This window comes from Drosophila melanogaster, chromosome 3L, assembly GCF_000001215.4.
Source record: "Drosophila melanogaster chromosome 3L".
NCBI lineage: Eukaryota > Metazoa > Arthropoda > Insecta > Diptera > Drosophilidae > Drosophila > Drosophila melanogaster.
In genome coordinates, this window is record NT_037436.4 from 20,139,019 (window position 1) to 20,158,437 (window position 19,419).

The 19,419-nt window shown below is 42.6% G+C and overlaps 2 protein-coding genes across 8 annotated transcripts in view; both read right to left on the reverse strand.

Moving 5' to 3' along the window:
• Positions 1–191: 191 nt before the first annotated feature.
• CG7328 (uncharacterized protein) lies at positions 192–1,589 on the reverse strand. The gene has a single exon (NM_140924.3). The coding sequence runs from the start codon at positions 1,263–1,265 to the stop codon at positions 345–347; it is 921 nt and encodes a 306-aa protein (NP_649181.1). The 5' UTR covers positions 1,266–1,589; the 3' UTR covers positions 192–344.
• A 9,006-nt stretch (positions 1,590–10,595) lies between these two features.
• Positions 10,596–19,419, reverse strand: part of CG42674 (uncharacterized protein) — a 48,704-nt gene continuing 39,880 nt past the window's right edge. For 4 of the 7 annotated variants that reach the window (NM_001275161.1, NM_001144514.3, NM_001202208.2 and 1 more), the window contains 9 exons: positions 16,883–16,980; positions 16,715–16,809; positions 16,520–16,641; positions 15,883–16,260; positions 15,593–15,820; positions 15,186–15,530; positions 14,451–15,126; positions 14,146–14,317; positions 10,596–12,872 (listed from right to left, as the gene is read on the reverse strand). In NM_001275161.1, the coding sequence (NP_001262090.1) occupies positions 12,554–12,872; positions 14,146–14,317; positions 14,451–15,126; positions 15,186–15,530; positions 15,593–15,820; positions 15,883–16,260; positions 16,520–16,641; positions 16,715–16,809; positions 16,883–16,980 (2,433 nt within the window). In that variant the 3' untranslated portion in view covers positions 10,596–12,553. Of the gene's footprint in view, positions 12,873–13,182; positions 13,288–14,145; positions 14,318–14,450; positions 15,127–15,185; positions 15,531–15,592; positions 15,821–15,882; positions 16,261–16,519; positions 16,642–16,714; positions 16,810–16,882; positions 16,981–17,661; positions 18,205–19,419 lie in introns of all 7 variants that reach the window. The other 3 variants (NM_140925.6, NM_001144513.3, NM_001144512.3) reach the window with 3 other exon arrangements.

Sequence of the window (19,419 nt, forward strand, 5' to 3'; positions counted from 1 at the left end):
TGCCTAATCAATGATCACGAAAATAATTATAATATACAATAATGAATTTGACAAGTTTATAAAATTTGTGAGAATACATAAGCGCTGTTCATTTCCAATCCGATTGCATTTTTGGGTAAAGGATTTTTTAACTATTTCGAGAGATGTCATCATTTAATCATATAAATCAAAAAATGTTTTACATATGTTTTAAAGCATTCATAATTGAGCGTGATGCACGTATTAGTTTATTCTGTTTAACAATCAATATAATATTTAATGCAATTTGCTATTTTTGTTGCCAGGCTTTTATCTTAATAAATTCCTTCAATGTGACTTAATCTAAGCTAGAATTAAACCAATATTTACTTGGTTAAGCTAAGCTGGGAAATGTGTTCGTAGCCGAATCCAGTGATTTTGTGACTGGCAACTCGGTTGGCAAAGTCAACAGCCTCCGCTAGACTTCGACGAGCCTTGAGGGTGGCGTAGATGAATCCCGCCATGAAACTGTCCCCGGCTCCCAGCGTGTCAACTACCTTGTCCTGTTTATAGGACGACATTTCATAGTAGTTTCCATTAGCATCCATAGCTCCAGCTCCGGCGCTTCCCCAGGGACAAATGAAGACAGGCTTTGGACCACCTTCGGGAATTTTGGAGGCCAACTCCTCGCACGACTGCCGCGGTGTCTTCCAACCCAACTGACCAGCCAGCTCCTTGGAGAAGACCACAAAATCGCAGGGCGCACACAATTCCTGGTTTTGTTCATACCTCGTTTCGAAGTCCAACGAGATAATGATGCCTTGTCCGGTCCTTTGGTTGTACTCCCGGATGCTTTGCATCATCTTTAAGGTGTGCGGCGTGTTGCGAGCCTCGAAGTGTACCCATCCATACTGCGAAAGGTTTATCTTGCTGAAGTCCTCATAGGTGGTCTGCGGGTAGTCCTTATTGCAGTGGATAATGGTGCGGGTGCCGGAATCCTGAGCCAGGATCACAGAGGAGAATGGCGGATCCCTGTCCGTGAAGGGACAGTCATTCGTGCCGATTTCCCGCTTCGAGAGATCGTCGAGAAGCACTCGGAATCCATCCGACCTGCTGAGCATTCCAAAGAAGTCCACCTTGCATCCAAGAACCCGGAGCACAGTACTCACATTAGAGGCGTTTCCGCCACGTTGCCAGAACCCATCCAGGCATCGCCGATCGGTGTCCTCCATAGGATAGCTCCCATTGATGGTCACGAAGTCAATCACCGTGCAACCCACGCAAAGTACAGATTTCACTTGGGTCATCTTAATCTGGTATTTTGTTCACTCAAAAATTATTTACTTTCTATTCATTAATGAGGTCGTTCTGGTGTTAAAGTTAGTGTTTCGATGTTGGTACTTTCTACATGTAAAGTAAGTATAATCAATATTTCATATATTCTAAATTATTTTTTTACTGAAAATCTGTCATTTCCTTGCTTAACTTAAAATTATTAATATTAACTTTGGAGCTCCGCTATAGCCAATGATTTTGGGTGCCGGCTATTTTGTTCTAGTTTTTCAGCTCAATCTAATCAAAAATTCGATTTTCACCTGCTTTGCACTTTATTTGTCGATCGAGTTTTACAGCTGTTTTTGTTTTTAACTTTTCTTATCGCACATATGTACATATGCATGTACGTATGTACAGAGAGAATCTAATTAAGCGGTCGCTCCAAACAGTGAACACTCGATAATACGGCAAGAGTGAATAAAATATTCGACCTCATTTAATATATTGAACTGGTTTTCAATGTGAAATTTTAAGGAAATTGTTTTATCAATAAAGAACGGGTATTGCTAATACAGATTATATAGTTATAAATATGATTTTAAACAGCTGATTATATGTGAAGATGTTAATCTTTAGTCCCAGGAACTTCTAATGAATGTGGTTAACTTTATCGAGATAGAACAGTATTAATCAGATTCAGCCGCTGATCGCGCTCTTTGGTCATAGACAGTGTGACCGATGAGCGAAAATATTATAATATTGTTTAATGTTTTATGCAACAATGTAAGAAACTTACTCAAAATTTAGCAACCTAATTGACTCAAATATTAAACGTAGGCTTTACATTGTTGTATTGTATTTAATAGATAATCTAAATAAAATTTGAATTTAATTTTAAGAAATTAATATTTTGACAGCCTAATTAAATTCTTGTCAATACAAAACCAATTAAAAACGAAACTAATTTTAGGTGTGCGACAACTTTTCCAATTAGAAGGATATCACAATAGGAGTTCAGTGGCGGCGCAGTTTACCATAGGTATTATAATAATTTACCCAGGATGTTTTAGACCCATTCCAGCGAAACTTAGTCATGCCGCAGACTTACACCGTGCAACATGACGGGGCACAAATTAAAGGATGCCACAGCAAATGTCCCGACTAGGCACATACAGAGCACAGCAGACACATGTGGCAGCTTCGTCAACTTGCACAGTAAGTTCAGCTCAGTCAGCGGAAAAGCCTGTCACCCAGAAGGGAGGATTGATGGCTCATGACTGTGTGACTGCCAGGCCAGTGGCTACGAAATAAATGAACATTTAATTTCGTTTACAAATCTAGGTAAGCCACAGCTGACCTCTTTCGAAATCACGTGTTGAGTTTCAAAAACTGGCTTTGCATGGTCGGAAATTACTTAAAGAGCATATTTAACAAATATCACTCGCCTATCGTCAACCAGATGCCAACCTAAATTCAAGGTACTAGCCTTCTCTCTCGTGGAAATCAAGTGCTATAAACTACTTAATCATACTTAAATATTGCTCATACGCACCGTGTAAAATGAGGTAAGGCAGCATGGTAAGTACAAATATGCAAAGCAACTTTAAATTAAAGGAGAAAGTAATTTTCATAACTTAAGTTACTCAGCACGCCATGTTACGCCCATCTTACCCCTATTTTGAAGTGCCTTCTGTGGCGTGGAGGCCGGCTTAAAGCGGACACAGCCAAATTTTCAAATTAATGTAAAGCGTGTCGGGCCTGGCCTAAATACACTACCCTTCTCCAAGCCGACGACGGCTCGGTTGATGCCACAAATCGATAGCTTAACATTTGACTGGGCCCTTTGGCCGCGGGGTAAACACCTTCTTGGCAGTACCATTTTGCGGCACGGAATTATGGCCGGAAATTGCCTTAAAGTGTCAATCAGTGTAAACGTTCTTAATAGGTATTTATTTTTGCCATTTTAATTACCCCGCCCCCACCGTAGTCACTCCCACACCTTGTCGGCGGACAACGAACTGATGAAAATGCCTGATGATGCCTTAATTACATTCCCGAGAAAAAGAACTCATTTCCGAGTGAATTTTTCATTCAGCATTTTCGGGCTGTTATTATAGATTATTTACAATCGATGGCAAAGTGATCTGTTAACAAGAAAGACGTGACTTATTAGGCTTTTAACTTTGGATTATGCTTTTTAAATACTTAAAACTATATATATGGAACTTATTTGTTACTTGATATTCTAGTTACTGATATTCTATTTTCATAAAAGTTGAATTAAAGAAAATCAGAAAATACTGAATAAGTATTGAGTAAGGAAATGCTGCGTGATAGCTTTGATCTATTTCCTATTGGTTTTCCAAATTAAATTAAATATTTTAATCTGCACAGGAGATATTTAAAGGAATTCGAAGTTTGGTTTTGCTGGGCAGGGCCCACTGTTGCACGATTGGGGGATTATCGAGTGCGTGCTGGTCTTAGTTACCGAACTCAACATTTTCCATTGAATGGCAAGTGGCAGTGGCGCAGGACTCACCAGCTCCAAGGGCCCAAAGCAACTGTTAGCACAGACCAGCCGGTGGTAATCGCACTCCGGAGAATCCTAATCCCAATCCCCGAACCGCCCGAAAGAGTGAAAGTTTGCCAGGGGCTCCGTATATCTTGTATATGTGCGTTGCATGGTTGAGGACGCCATCTGTACAGGTGTTTTCTATCAACGCGTGAATACTTGTTTTTTTTTGTCGCTGCAGGGACCTCAGGTCTGTTTTTCCTACTTGTTAACTGCGGAGCTAAGCATTTGACCCTCTCATCCCAAACACCAGTTGATTTTATTATCTTGATTTAATCAAAGCATAAAAAAAGCGCAGGATAACTAGGATGACCTTATTACTACGGAATGATTATATAACCTTTATGAAAAAGCACCTATTTCATATTTTATCATTTTATATTTTATAGAAAGGGCTCTGATTTATATAGGCCATTCCATCTGATTGGCTCAGCGTATCAAGAACATCAGAATGCACACACAACGCATAAATAAAACCATTCGCACCGTTGGTCGGGCCAAGTCCCAATCCTTTCCTCCTCGTTGCCAATAAAAATATATGTCCTTGGATGATATTCCACCGAGGTGCGGACCTTTACCCGTGACGAATGTTTTTAGTGCGCGCTCTGGGGAGCAACAAAATTAAATTGAATTGTGTCCCAGACTTTTTCTCACGTTCCAAGTCAGAATTCATAACTCATTTCTTGAGTGTTTAATGCACTCGGAAAATGCCGTCAATGGATTGGAGTTTTCCAACGAAGGAAACTCATAAAGGTGCTCGGTGAGTCGTACTTTTCCCAAGGTACTTTTCCCAAGGTGGAGTTTTGAGTGCTGCTAATAGTTTTAAAATGCAGTAAAGGGATTCCTACTTAAAGTAAAGCAAAAGCTAAAGCTCCCATTATCTTAAAGCCTATTACATTAATATTCAATTTGAAGCATTAAACTAGTACATGTGGATAAGCAGATTAAAATGGAGCACGCAAATTTAATAACTCGTATTTATGGGCCACAAATTTAATTCAATAATTCAACCGATGTCACCTCACTGCTTCTGGGAGGATGTAGGATGCTATAAAAGCGCCGAATTGGTGGCATATAGGAAATTCCCATGGTGCAAATTAGAGAAATAAATTATATTTATCAATGAATGCCATAAATAATGTTTATTTTCTCCCGTGACAGGGGAGGCCATCCACACACCTTGCTGACGTTGATTTTCGATCTGGTTTGTCAGAGTCTTTACTTTTCGGCTGGCTGGAAAGTGCGTCTCCGTGAAAAGCCCACAAAGCATCAATCAAGGGAATTAAATACAATTATAATTGTCTGTCACCGTATCGAGATGAAAAGAAAGCCACAGAGGATTTTCCGAGACGCCACAACTTTTCCTGGCAGCCCACCATAAATTTAATAAAGTACGCACTCGAACTTAGGGTGAACCTTGTCACTGTGAATAATATATTATTATTATATTATTATATATAAGGAAATAAGTTTTTAACCAAGTTTCAGAAAAAACAGATGAAGGATGAAACGCGAGACTGCATTTAATATACTGCATTATGTATGATGTACATTTTATTACTCATGGTTGGTATAATCGTTCTTAGTTATTTTGCGTGTCAGTTGAACAATTTCAAATATAAATCAGATTTATATATGCACAATCGGAAAACATAGGCACACCCATACATATGTACATTAATTGACTACTGTAGTTTTCAAGTGATGTTGAACAAATCAGCGTGAAGATGAAACCCTGAATAAAACTTTAATCCCGACATACACTGCGAATGTGATGTATCAAATATTTTAATTCCATATAAGCTAAATAGGATTACGCTGATTTGCTTTGTTGGTCTGGCTGGCATTTTCGTTGAAAACTGCAAGTTGGAAACATTCTGCTGAATTACATATAAGCACAATTTGTTAGAAACAGGGGATTAATATAGAAAGTATTCTGAGAATTTTCAAGTACATTCGATAAGAATTCGAATAAGGTTAAGTGTTGCAGTCCATTTCTACATTTGACTTCATCTCGATATTTGTACGTGTGTGCGGGACAATGGAAAGGCCATGAGTGAAATGGAAATTTGAAAGACTTTCTGCAGAGGTGCATCCTGCGAAAGTGACTCCCCCTGACAAGAGTTCTCCTTTTTTTTTTTGGCATTCCTCCTAAGTGAATTGAATTGAAAACAAACGGAGAATGGCTGCACACTTAGGCACACAGACGAGCGACCACAGGACTGGGAAAGTACGAGGAAAATGTTTAATTTCCGGATGCACAGGCCGTTGAATTTAAAGGAGGCGGCGTCGAAATGTATGCAGCAGTATCATGCAGATGCTTCCGGCACTTGGCAACATGCAAAAGGTCGTCGGGTGGGCGGTCCATTCGGTGGGTTGGCTTGGCTGGGTCGCTCCAAGGCGTGTTGCCTGTGCTGGTGACCAAGAGGTCACCGTTCGTAGCTGAAAGTGAAGCGCAATTTCCGGCACTACGATTCCGACTTGAAAAGAGCACATGGAAAAGTTTAGCTAAAATCAAGCAGGATCAAGCATTTGACATCCGAAATATGTTCTTACTTGAATTCATTATTAGTACTCATCGGCTTTAAGTGATTAAATGTTGTACTTAACTTACTTCGTTTCATATGCTTTAAGTGCATTGTGCTGAGCAGACAGAATCAGTGGAATCTGAGGACCGGTGCAACCGGCATGTCCAAGTCCTTGTCACTTCCTGGTCCATTTAACTGGGCAACACCATCGAGGACCATTCGGTGACAAAGTTTGAATGGTAATTAGGCTTGAACAATTGAGCCCGGCAATGGGCAAACAATAAACACTTAATGCATTGGCACGAGTTTAATGACACTTCACGCCGGCGGCGATGACTCCTCGCTCGGGTAACAACAATTGGAAAATTAAACAAAGCCAGTCCAGATGGGTGGGTGGGGAGAACACCCCCTCAGACACTTGCACCCAGACAAATTGGGCCAAAGGATGGCAAATAAAGGACGGAGAATGGCTGCGCAGAAGTGTCACTGCGAGAAAAGATGGTTTTCTCAGACAAAAATTCCAATTAAAAAATGATATAATAAATCGTTGCACAAAAGTATGGTGTAACAATAAATTGGCTAATTACATTATTATTTATCACTAATATTTCAACAACAACTAAAATACGATTGCACGTTCTTCTGTAAGTTTTCTCACACAGTTTCCGGATCCTTTTATTGGTGTGAATACTTCGAATGTGTGTGGCAAGTTGGATTGAACGCCGGCCACAAGGTGTCTACACAACAATTTATAATGGTCGACTGGCAGTCCAGGAACACAGTCGGCAAACAAACAGCCGCACGTCAGGAACCGAAGGACAAAGAACGAAGGACGAAAGTGGCGAGAAAAATGCGGGATAATAGCGCCAGACGGCTGCAGTGCCATTTCTCAATCTCAATTTCGAGCAGCAAGGAGCAAGTGGCCAAAGTATCCGGCGACCAACGACTGCCCGTCAAGTCGAGGACTCGGCGACACTTGGACACCACAGAGGTCCCTTCTGCCACCGGAGGGGCAGCCACCCGCCGGGTTAACTGGGTGGTGGCCTGGGTGGTTCGCAAGTGGCAAGGTGAGTGACCAGTGTTTGTTTACCCTCCACAGTCACTTCGCAACTCGGCTTGTCCATATTAATGGTCTGCGATGGAGCGTGTAGGTTCGGCTCCCAATCGACTAAGATCGATACAGCTATAGTGGAAATTATTTGAATTTGAATTTAATTCAGAGTGCTTGGCTTATCAAAGAACAGATTGGCTTTAAGCAGAGTTAAAGGGAATTAGGTGACGACTCCTTTCATTTCAATTAGAGTTGTTGACTTACAGCTGCACCATGCTTAATTATACTCTTTTGGTCAGCCACAAATAAATCCCCAATTTGTAATGGAGATTTTGCTACGTTCATTTTCCTTCGACAATTACTATCACTTTCAAACCCAAGGCAATTTTATTGTTACATAGGTATCCAAAATCAGTCGAGCCGAAAATTCAATACTCTCGTGTGTTGTGCTGAACCTGAACTCATAAATAATCCGAAAGGACCTGCACACTTGGCCTTGGATGGGTGCAGTCGGGGAGAAGCCATCGACATCGGGGATATTTATTACACTGCCGTTGATATGTTAAACAAATGTTCCGTGACAGAGATAAAAAATTTTAGCAAATACCGAGGCCACTGATGCAATGGAAACTCAACTGTTTTCCAGATATCGCTATTCTCGCTCTGCACCTGGCAAGTGACCTTCTTTCGTTTTACTTATTACTTTTTCGAATGAGAAATGCAGAGCAGAGGAAAAACCAGCAAAATTGAATTAATTTTTTTATGAAGACCAAATGGGTTTCAAGACACACCTGCCTGACTTTAAACATGGCTATAAATCCAGTGCTTTCGGTTAATTAAATAAGCAGATTGCAGCAGGGCTTTTGGCTAAATCAATAATTAACACATTATGCTGAGTTTGAAGATAGATTGTGAAAATGGTGATTATTAATTATTACTATTAAACTATTAGTACACCCAGAAAAATTGAGAACCACGAAAGAACGGAGATCGGTTGTACTCAGTGGTATCAATCATTCTCTTGAGATGAAACTTTCTTGATTTCGAGACAAAAACGATCTCAACTGCTATACTGTTATAAGATTTTAGAAGAATATAAGAAAAATACTGAATAAATGAGAGAGAAAGGCAAATAAGAACAAAGTCATTTCCAATATGAGAATGGTACGATCTCGATCGAAATTCTTGAATCAAAATCGTTGAAAACGGTTTTTCTCTGAGTATAAGATTAGTAGTTTCCTTTATGTTTAGGCCTTTAAGCCTGCTTAACAATCAGTGCGGAAGGGAAACCCTATTTACAGTCTATCCTGGAACAAGTCTTTGCTTTAATCTCATCACGGGTCGCGTAGAACAGCCCATCGAGTGCGGTACTCTGGAGTGGCAAACGCTCTGAAGGAATCCTCCGCAAGCAGTTTAGTGGGACAGTCGGTTAAAGTGCTCCGCGACGGGATGCGTGGATGCGTGGATACGTGGCACACACAAAGGAAGGGTGGAGGAGCAGGAGGACCGGGACAGAGTTTTCCCTGCTCGGGGCTCATTATTTCCCCGAGTAATATGCTAAAATGACGGGAACGCACTCACACACGGACGGAGCAGACGTCTGGCTTTGGCCGGAGGCAAAGCGCCGGGCTGGGAAATGTTTTTAATTGAAAGGAACTTGCGAGGCGTGCCTGCGCATGGAGGTGGGGCAAGTGCTGGAGAAGAGTGCCGTCGGGGGACCGGGAACTGGGCTAGGGTTCAGCATGGTGTCGACACTTTCTGGGCGGTGCGCCAGGTGGATGTCTCCGAAAGAACTGTCAGCGCGAAATTGTTTTTAAAGCCGCACCTGGAACAGCTAGCTAGTTTCCATTTGTTTGCCTCAGTTTCAGCTTGAACTAATATTTGCACAATCACTTTGGTTTGACTTTAGTAAGTCAGGCGGACGAACGAATCTGATAGCTTTATCTACTACGCAGCGCAGTGGAGATTGGGAAAAGGGAATGTATATATAGGGAAAATTTAAATATTTCCATCAAGTTGTAAAAAGGTAGTTCGCTGATGTTCACCGCATAACAATAAACAAGGTCAAATTGCTAAATTCTACAATTCTCTGCTGTAACTACGCAGCTAGCCGAAATCCCATTTCCACGATGAGCCCGGCCAGCTTCAGATGCTCCAAGTGGAGCATGCAATGGGAATTCGCCGTTCCGAGTATTTTCCGCTGGAGTGCGGGCTCGCAAATTACGTATTTTTATGACTGCCATTATGAGACGTCTAAATATAACTATCGCAACCGCAGGCGGGATCCGCATATCCGAGGCAAGCAGCCTGACTAACTGCCAGCCAGAACACTTCAATCGCAGAATTACGACATTTATCATAATGCCTTTCATGCGGCGAGTGTAGCGCGATGGGCGGTGAGTGGATGGGGACTGGGGACTGGGGGCGTGGCATGCAAATAATCCTCTTGGCTGCTGCATGCATCGCCTGTTTTAAGTGTTCTTCTGGTGGTGGCCTGCAGTGCATAATACTCCTGCCAAATGCAGCGATAAGCAGGGGGAAAATAATTTATTAACTCGCGGTGGAAACTGTAAAAATGCGGTTTTATGCGGCGACATAATCTACGCAATATATGAACTAAATGGATGCTAGGTTGATTTAGCTAGAAAGTGCGCTTCTGGAACTGTATACTACCTTCGAATGCATTTCCTTTCAATTGCAGGCCCCTAGAGTACTTGACAAATTGAATAATTAGTTAACTTTTAATGCCAAGCATATACTATTATTGCTCAAAGTATTCAAATGGCTTAATCAATAGTTTGGCAACAGCTTTACAATGAGTAATTGCATCAAAAAGTCAGGCCAATTAGTAACGGCTGCTGCAATGACAATGACTGCTGCCCCAGCACGATGGTCCTTCATTTATCAAGTTGCATCCTTGACTCTGCTCTGTGCCTCCTTCGATATCTCTGGTTGGCTGCAGCTGCCACAAAACTTTTTAATGGTTAAATAAGCGACGTTGTCCAGCGCAGTTGGCCCTATGTCTGTGGATAAACAGTGATTTTTTATTTATTTGGCCACTTTCGGTTGGTAATTGGTTTCAAATGACATTTGCTTAGCTCGACAAAGTAAATTAATCCTGGATAATTAATAAAAAAAATAAACAGCGAATGCCAGTTTACAGATAACTTACCGTACTCGAACGGAATTAAATAATAAGCGGAGGGTATTTGGTTGTTTACATTACAAATAATTTTGATATTTATTGTTCAAGCGTGTAAATAAAGCTTTCTTGCACTTTACTCTTTGTTTTTGTATTAGGTTTTTATTCCTTTGTAAATAAATTGCAAGTAGATATAGTTGCAATAACATTTAAGTTCAACTTCTAAGTACCACGTACTATATATATTATGTATGCGTATGCTCCTTGGATGAATCCGAGAAGAAGATAAGATATTTGTACACGAATGCATCTAGTTACCGGGTTAATATGGCTAAAATATGATCTAAATATTTGTAAGTATTCGTACATAAAAATACAGTTAACACTTTTTTTGTATTGCGGTTGTATATTGTAACTGTTGTGCCTCCAATGCAGATGCAGTTCGTTCTTCTCATTTTACCATATACATTTATATAAATATAGTCCCTATACATAAGTGGTGTGTATATGTACTCATTTGTCTCTCTATATGTAATTTAGAACTTATGTCACGCTTTTCCATTGGGGTAATATGTACAAATCGTTTGGCCAAATCCAAAGCCTCACTGTGGTGTAGTCCCTTAAATCAAAACTGATTCCGAAGGAAGAACAATATATGTATCTTAGCCTACTTTCCAATATGTTACGGTATCTTAGCTCGAAGAATATTATTTTTGATCTCACAGTTGTAAAGTTTATAAAGTGATTCAGAAAAGGATATCAAAGAATCGAAGAACTATTATTTTGATTTAGTAACGCTAGTCAACAAGGATTTTAAGTTTCAACTAGAGCTAATCCTAAGTTTTTCGCAAACTCAAATAAAGCAGTATCACCCATATCCATGCAGCTTAACCGACGGATAATAATCTAGATTTAGTAATCCATTCTGTCTTACTTAAATAAATCGTGTTAAAGTGTGTTCTTCAGATTTCACCACTTGCATTTTGTGGAAGAAGACTACAGGATACTTAATCTTGCTACTAAAGTAAACAATATAATCTATACATCCTTTGACCGAAGATCGGCTAATACTCTATATTGGTATACAAACTTTTTCGTTACAATAATTTCAAACTACTCTAGTTTTCTATCCAAGGAAATGGAAACTAAGGAATACCATTTGCAGTACATAAAATTATTTATATTTTAATTAGGTCTGAACCAGCAGTAAGATGAGTACAGATTACAACATAAACTCGTGTATGAAAAAATATATTTTTTTGTAACATTTTAAATTAGAAAAGCGTGGTCTATAATACATGCAGACAACAATGGGCAGCCAGTAAGACATGTTTAAATTTTCTGTTTATTCTTTTTTATTTTGACCGTAACATTTGATTTAACTACTCAAGGAAAGTAACGACTTACATCAATAGTACAGTAGTAAGTAAGTATTCATAAAGCTTGTGATCGATCTAGGTATGTTTCGCTATATATGGCATTCGCACTATGCGTATTCTATGGTAACAAGTACAAGTACATCTAACTTTAGTTTCGTTTAACTTTATTTGTCTTCATATCGTTATGGGAAGATTAAAATGGTGACTGTGCGGAGCGTTATGTTTTGAAATGTAATCTCGCCAAGATTGGGGACTTAGTCAGTTATGGAATGTATAAAAGTTCAATATCAGCTTTGGACCCAAAAGTGCAGTTTTCACGTATCAAGCTCACGCTGTCCTACAAGCTCATGAAATCCTAATTGAATATCTAGAAAGTCGCCGTGGATTTTCACTCATTATCGTTTCCTGTTTATTCAATTTCTTTCTTTACTTTTATGTGCTCTGGTAATGATTAAACTAATTGGAAAACTAACCATCACTAGTCTCTATATGGATAAAATAAGTAAATATTTGTGCTAGTGCGAGCCGGAAATCAAAGGCGACTTTCTAAATGTATCTTGTATGTACGTGTAGTTTATCCTGGTAGTTTGTGACGGATCTATGGCTAAGTACGTCTCGCGGCGTCGTGCTCCCGCCAAGTCGTCCTTATCAGACGTCCGTTTCGGTGCTCGACTGGTTGTGAATGGTGGTGGGCAGAGGCGCCTGGTGGGAGAGCTGCTTCTGCAGCGGCGGCGGTGGCTGGGTGGGCCCTTGACCCTCATCCGTGTTTGTGGGCAGCAGCAGGGGCAGCGATTTCTGCATGCACACCACTCCTGGCGACTGGTACTGCGATCTAGGGCTGGGCGGCGTGGGTGTGGCCGGGATCTGGTGCCAGTTAATACTGTTCTGGGAGGTTATATTGCGGGTCTTGCGCAGCGGCGGGTTCTTCGTCGACGTGGAGAAGGCCATGCCACGACGCAGGGGAACTCTGCGGGAGCCACGGAGACAACAGGACGAAGGACACGCATTAGCAACGGTGGATTGGTTAGTCGATGGCGGTCACATGGCGGTGGTCACAGGGCAGAGCGATTGCGATGAGGCGCAGGATGTGGGTTATGAGATCGGGATCGATCGATTTGAGGACGATGCACAAGTGGATAAACACGACGTCGCACGTTATATTTTGTATTTTTCGTTTGGTTTGGATTTTGGAAGGGGAAAGACGAAGGACAAAGACACAGGTTATACACACAGACGTGGCACTTGGGGGACTCTAATCTCTACGGAGAGACACTCACCTCGTTGGGCTCGGCGGCGGGTAGGAAATGCCGCGGTGGCTGGGCGACAACAACATGTTGCCCGAGTGGCTCGTCGTGGAGCCGGGCACGAGCAGAGTATTGTTACTACAAGTAGGACAAAGGTTATACTGTAAAGAGCACAGGCTGCCGGATTCGGATCCGGTGTCGGAACTAGGGAAGCGGAAACTCAAGCGGTGGGCAGTGGGCGGTGACGTTAAAAGGATAATAGGCGTGTTGCCCCTAACTAAAACGCAATGCAGCAGTCACAAGAAACAAAAGAAAACAATCATAGCTGCAGAAGCCGAAGTATGTAATACCCTTTCTTTTAACTTGGTGGAGTGAACATTAAAAAACTAGGCATTGTACTTCATGCCTCTTATTTCAGGAGTCGGACTGAAGTGGATTTGGTTCGCAAACCGGAATAAGACTCAAATAATAATGGTGTTAAATTCACAATAAATTAAAAGTTTCTGATGTTTTGACTTCTACTTTTAGGTCACACCCAAGAGAATCATTAAAAGGGTATTTATATCTTGACATATTAAATACAAGTTATATTATTAGAACAAATGATATTTGGAGTGGCTGGTGGTGATTAGTCATGAATCCAAGTCGTACAGTTCACAATAAAAATGTTTATTTTCTTGCTTTTGGTTTTAATATATAAAATATGACTACAGTAGGTACTAGCTAAAAACAGTGTATAAATATGATGACTAAATGTAGAGTATGGTACAACATAAACAGAGTGAAACCGATCCCTGCGAACGCTTACACATGACTGGGCAGGGATCTGAATTGGTGATCTGGTGGTCTGGTGATCTGGTGATCTGGTGATCTAGGGATCTGGTGAGCTATGTGAGTGGTTTATTGGTGTGTGCTAGCTTGATTTTGTTAAAAGCTGGTCATGATCAGTGGCGGTGGTGGTGGTGGTGTTGGTCGTGCACCCTCTACGCAACTTACGTGTGGCTGTGATGCATGTTCAGGTTGGGCAGGCTCTGGCCCAGATGGTTCATTGGCTGCACGGAGAGCGTGTTCGCCGATTTGGAGCCCATCTGGCCGATAATGCCCATCTTGGTCTTATGCAGACCACTGATCAATTGCTGCTTGCCCTTTAGGTTCACTCCGTGGTTGCCTGCAATTGTGAAAAGTTACGAAAATATATGATTAGTTAGTAATCGTTCTATTTCTAGACCTTTTAAATTTCTTAAAAATATATATCCCAATAACCATGAACCTGGGTATCAGAAGCCTGATTACTCGCTCACCTGTCATTATGCTGGAGCCCTCGTCGCTGGACACCGAGTTTGTCTTTTCAAAGTCGACGGATATGTTGCGGGAGTCGTTCCACTCGACGCTGCCGCTGTGGCTGTTGTTCGCACTAGAGACGTGGCTACAGATGGAGGAGTTCATCGGCGACTTGCGTACGCCCAGGGAGTCGGCGGTGCCGCCGCTGGTGGCACTTCCACCGAAACGGAAGCTATCGCCGCCGCCCACAGTTCCACTTCCGCTGCCGCCGCCACCGCCTCCGCGCTTCAGTCTTTGGTAGATCGTCTTGGCCCGCCACAGGGCGTCGTACCAGTTCTTGGCCTCGGTGCACTGCAGCGTAAACGCCGTGGTGGCCACCTGGAACTCATTGAGGTACACACAGTTCAGTGTATTGTTCGGCGCCAGCTGAACAATTAGCTGGTCGGTCAGGTACGGCTGCCGGATGACCTTTAGAGCGCCCAGTCCCCGCTTGGCGATCGTCTTGCACACCAGGAGGAGATCCGTGAGCAGGAAGCAGTGCACATCGGACTTGCCGAGGTTGTCCTTGAACTTGTGATCGCCCTCCATGAACAGGTGGCGCACATGGTAGGCCGGGCATCCGCGCATCGGAGCACAGAGGTCAAACATTTGGCTGTTCTGCTTGATCATCTTGTCCAGCACCTCGTTGTTGGTGTCCTGCAAGGATTGTGAAGCAAATATGGTAAAGGTAAATGAAGAGAAATCCTTTGACTCACCACCACATCGTAGGACTCGATCCGCACCATCACGCCCTTGAGTCGCTCGTTCTCCTGCCGCATCGTCAAGTGGTTGTTCACACTGCCCACAAAGTTCTCGACGCTGTGCATCATGACGTCGATGGCCTCGATCTCCTCTACGTCGCTCATGTGCTTCTTGATAGCGGCCAGGAGGAGGCTGTACTTGGTCAGTCGCTGCATGGGTCGCACCACAATGTCCGCGAGTCGCAGGCGGTTGCACATCTTCTGCGACTCGCACCACGCCAAGTAGGAGGTGAATAAGGCATTGTTATGGTTTAGCTCCTTGCAGTAGAACTGGCAGGTGCTCTGCTCCGCACAGTATATCTGCAAAGGATTTCCCAGAGACATCAGTAATATGTGCAAGAATATTCGTTTTCAAGACTCACCTTATATGGCGCAAAAATGGAGGCGAAGGAAAGGAACCCCTCCTGAAAAAAAGCGCATCTCAGTGGCTCGTGGGTGATGGCACTGTGTGCCACCATGGGATAGAGCCACAGTGTCCAGAACTTGATGTTCGCCTCGCACACAGCCCTCACATTGGAGAACAGTCGAGCCTGGTCCACGTCGATCAGCAGACCCTCCTCCTGCACGGCCTCCAAACAGGCTAGGAACAACTGCAAATGCATTCAAAGATCAGAGCTACTTCAGGGATGGAATTCAAAGTCTGTCCACTCACATCAGTCACTGTTTGCAGGGCGTGAATGTAGTACACCTCGGTGGTAACCAGCTCCCATATGGCCGTTTGGATCTTCACCTCCGACTCGCTCATCGAATCGCTATTAACAAAGTCCCGCCACGATTTGTGCATATACTGCAGATAGGCCAAAGAGTTGACCAGGTCCGGATGATCAAAGCTCATGCTGTCCGGCCGCTGGGGCACTCCGTTCTTGGCATAGCTGTTCAGCAGCTCGCACAGCTGGCTCTGCTGGGGATTCTTGATTCCGAATATGGAGGACCACCGCTGCTTGATCTGCTTTCCAGGCGCCACTCCCGACTCGCTCGTCTCCTCGGTGGAGACGGAGGGCAGGAGTCGGGGCGGTGGTTGTCGGGAACCCTGTGGTTGACGAGATTTAACCGTATTATACATGTTATGTGTTTATCTACTTTAGTAGTATTTGTTGTCACATTCTTTTAGGGAAAATTGAAATGCATTCAAATTCATAAGCTCAAAGCGACATTTTTAGCCCAGCGGATATTAAGATTATTAAATGGCAGGACCCTTTTCATTAGCTTTAACTTTATTTGATCCCAGGTCAGTTAAGTTACGACGGTGTTCCCACAAAGCATGACGTCCATCCCGTTTCTAAACTTACAAAGGAAGCTGCCTTTTGCAGGGGCTTGCGGTTGCTGCCTCGTTCTGTGATGCAAAGATGGTGTCCAGCCAGGCTCTCCACATCGGTCTGCTCGTCCACGGAAACGGGCAGGAGCGAAGGACCTTACGGGAAAAACGGAACAAAACAAGCTCAAAATGGTAATGGATCCGAGGGAGCTCAGCGCAAACGTCATACCTGCATCTAAAAAACTGGGCGTGGGATTATTGTCCGTAATGGTGATTTGTGTAAAGCTGAGGTTCCGCCTACGCAAGGCGTGGCTGAGTGCATTACTAAAAGTGTGGATGGATGGATTTTAAATCATTGTTCTACATATATCCTGAAGCGCATTATCTAGGGACTCACAGTAGTGTCACGCCTTTGGTTGCCGGAATGAACTCCTCATCTGGTTGCTGCGACGAGTCCAAGCAGAATGACACGGAAAAGAACTCGGAACTGGATACCTAAACAAATGAATGGTCGAGCGTTAAGTGGTTGAATAAGAGCTATCTTATTGAAGCAGAACCCAATCTGTTAATTCATGGACCGAACCCAAAATGAAGGACCCTTCAATCTAGCCTTCGAAAAGACCAAAAAGAGATGCACTGGCAAAAATTACCAGCGACGAAGCCACGTAGCACTCTCTTTGATGGCCCCTCCGAAGTGTGAAGATTGCATCTGGAGGCCGCGTGGGAATGGGATGTAGGTGATTCTGCATCCCATCTGCCCACAAAAACTACTGCAAATAAAAAACCAAACATCAAGGAATATTCTTCGTGTTTGTGTTGGTCGGAAACGAGGCGGAATTCTTGCTCGTCAAGTGACAGAAAAGCGTTGGAGGCCAGTGGAAAACCAAAAAAGGAAAAAAAAAATGGAAAAAGGAAAAAGGAAAGGATAGTTGGAAAAGCTCTAGAACAACTTTTGCTGATTACGGCGACAAAGGCAAATAAAGAAATTAAAAATGTACATTCCCCCGCCCCATCCAACAGTTGTCACCATCGCCAATTATAATTCACCATCCTTAACTGCAGGCTTATTTCTCGCTGAGGTGACAGGACCTTCTAATTGTGCAGCCATTCGAGATCTGTTTGTCTTTTGACCAGGTGAATCAAGGGCTTCAGTTGATTCATTTGATACCCACTCACCTCGCTGCGCGTCAGCAGTGGCTTCTTGCGCTTCATGAACGAGGATTTCTTTTTCACCGTCGAACCGGAGGACGTGGAGCAGCCAACCGGGGAGGTTAGACCACCACCGCCTGCACCGCCACCACCTCCGCCGCCGCCTAAGGTCGCGGATGTAGCACTGTGCGGACTCAGCGTCGAGGACGATGATGTGGCCGCCGCCTCGCCAACAGACTGAAAGTGTTTGGAGGAGGGTACAGCATGAGTAGACGTGGTGGAGGTGGCGGTGCAGCTGGCGGTGCTGACGCTACCAGTCGGTTGATGATGATGGTGATGGTGCTGGTGCTGGTGAAAGGATCCGGCACTGGGGTGACCGGTACCAAAGCAGGACGAACTGGCCGTCGTCGTGGTTTCATCGAGAGTGGGTGAGAGCATCAGCGAAGGCATCCGCCGCACGACCTGCGGTGCCTGCGTGTAAATTGTGGGTGGGTGGTGCGGTGAAGCGTGCGAGGAGGGCTGAGGTGCCGAGGGTGACAGGCAAACGCCCGTTCGTTCACCCTTCTCAGTCTGAGATTTTGTTTTTGGGTATCAGCGGGATGTTTTAGCGGTCAGCAAACAAATAAAAACCAAAGTTTATTTAGCCCATTTAGGTATTATATAGAAACAGCGGGGGAGAGAGGGAGAGAGAGATAGAGAAAGAGAGAGAAGAACAGAGAGGAGAAGGCAGATATTGTGAGCATATTTTGTTTGGTCGTTAATTCTCAATGTACTCCATATGTACTACTACAGTGCAAATCTACCAAGTTTGGCCAATTGTTAGGAAATACTAAGCTACAAAAGCTATTACCAACAGTGCAATAGTAACATTAATAATATCCTTATAATGCAGAAAATTGTATCATATTAGAGAGTTATTTGCGCTACAAAATAAATTCGTAAGTCAGATCTTACATGAGCTACGCTTGTAACAGTTTTTAAATCTTTTAATATCAACGCCTAGAGTTCATTCCAACTTTGAAACATAAATTAAACGTAAAATTCAAAGAAAAAGGGCGAACAGCGCAGAAAGTCACGTACGGTTTAAGTAGACAACAAAAATCCAGTAACTAACAAGTACAACAAGTTAGTGCAAAGTAAAAAACAACTGACTGTGCTTAAATCAATGACAGCAACACAAAGAAGAGAAATAGTTAAAAGAAATCAAAATAAACACAAATCCATGACAGACCAAAGCAGCAAGCAAAGTAATTTGTTATCAATTTGCGAAAGGACTTTCACTCGAGGGACTAAAACCCAGGAATAGTGAACATACAGTGAAAACAAACTACACTGTACAACCTACACACTACACGAGGAATAACTGTAATCTAAAATCAAGATTTTAAATGTATTATGATATTATTGGAATTAGAAGATCCTCATTCAGTTAACAAGAATTAATTTAATATTTCCCGTTTTACAATTTTACAATATACACTATATGTATATATTTTTCAATATTTTCAATTCTCAGAAACATTTTTTTATATTTAAATTTGCTTAATTTATGAAATTTCAAATCCAAGTTCCTATTTGACATATCTACACAAAACTTTCCCATAAACCTAATATCCAATGTAGAGAGTACTTATCTTATTATTATTTTTAATTGATCTACTTTCGACAATTTGAATTCTTGATTTGAAATCATAGTTTTTCTCGCAGTGAACGCTGTCCAGGCAAGATGGATGTGCTGACTAAGTGGCCGCCAAGTCCTAGCAGTGGGCCGATAGACTAGCATGT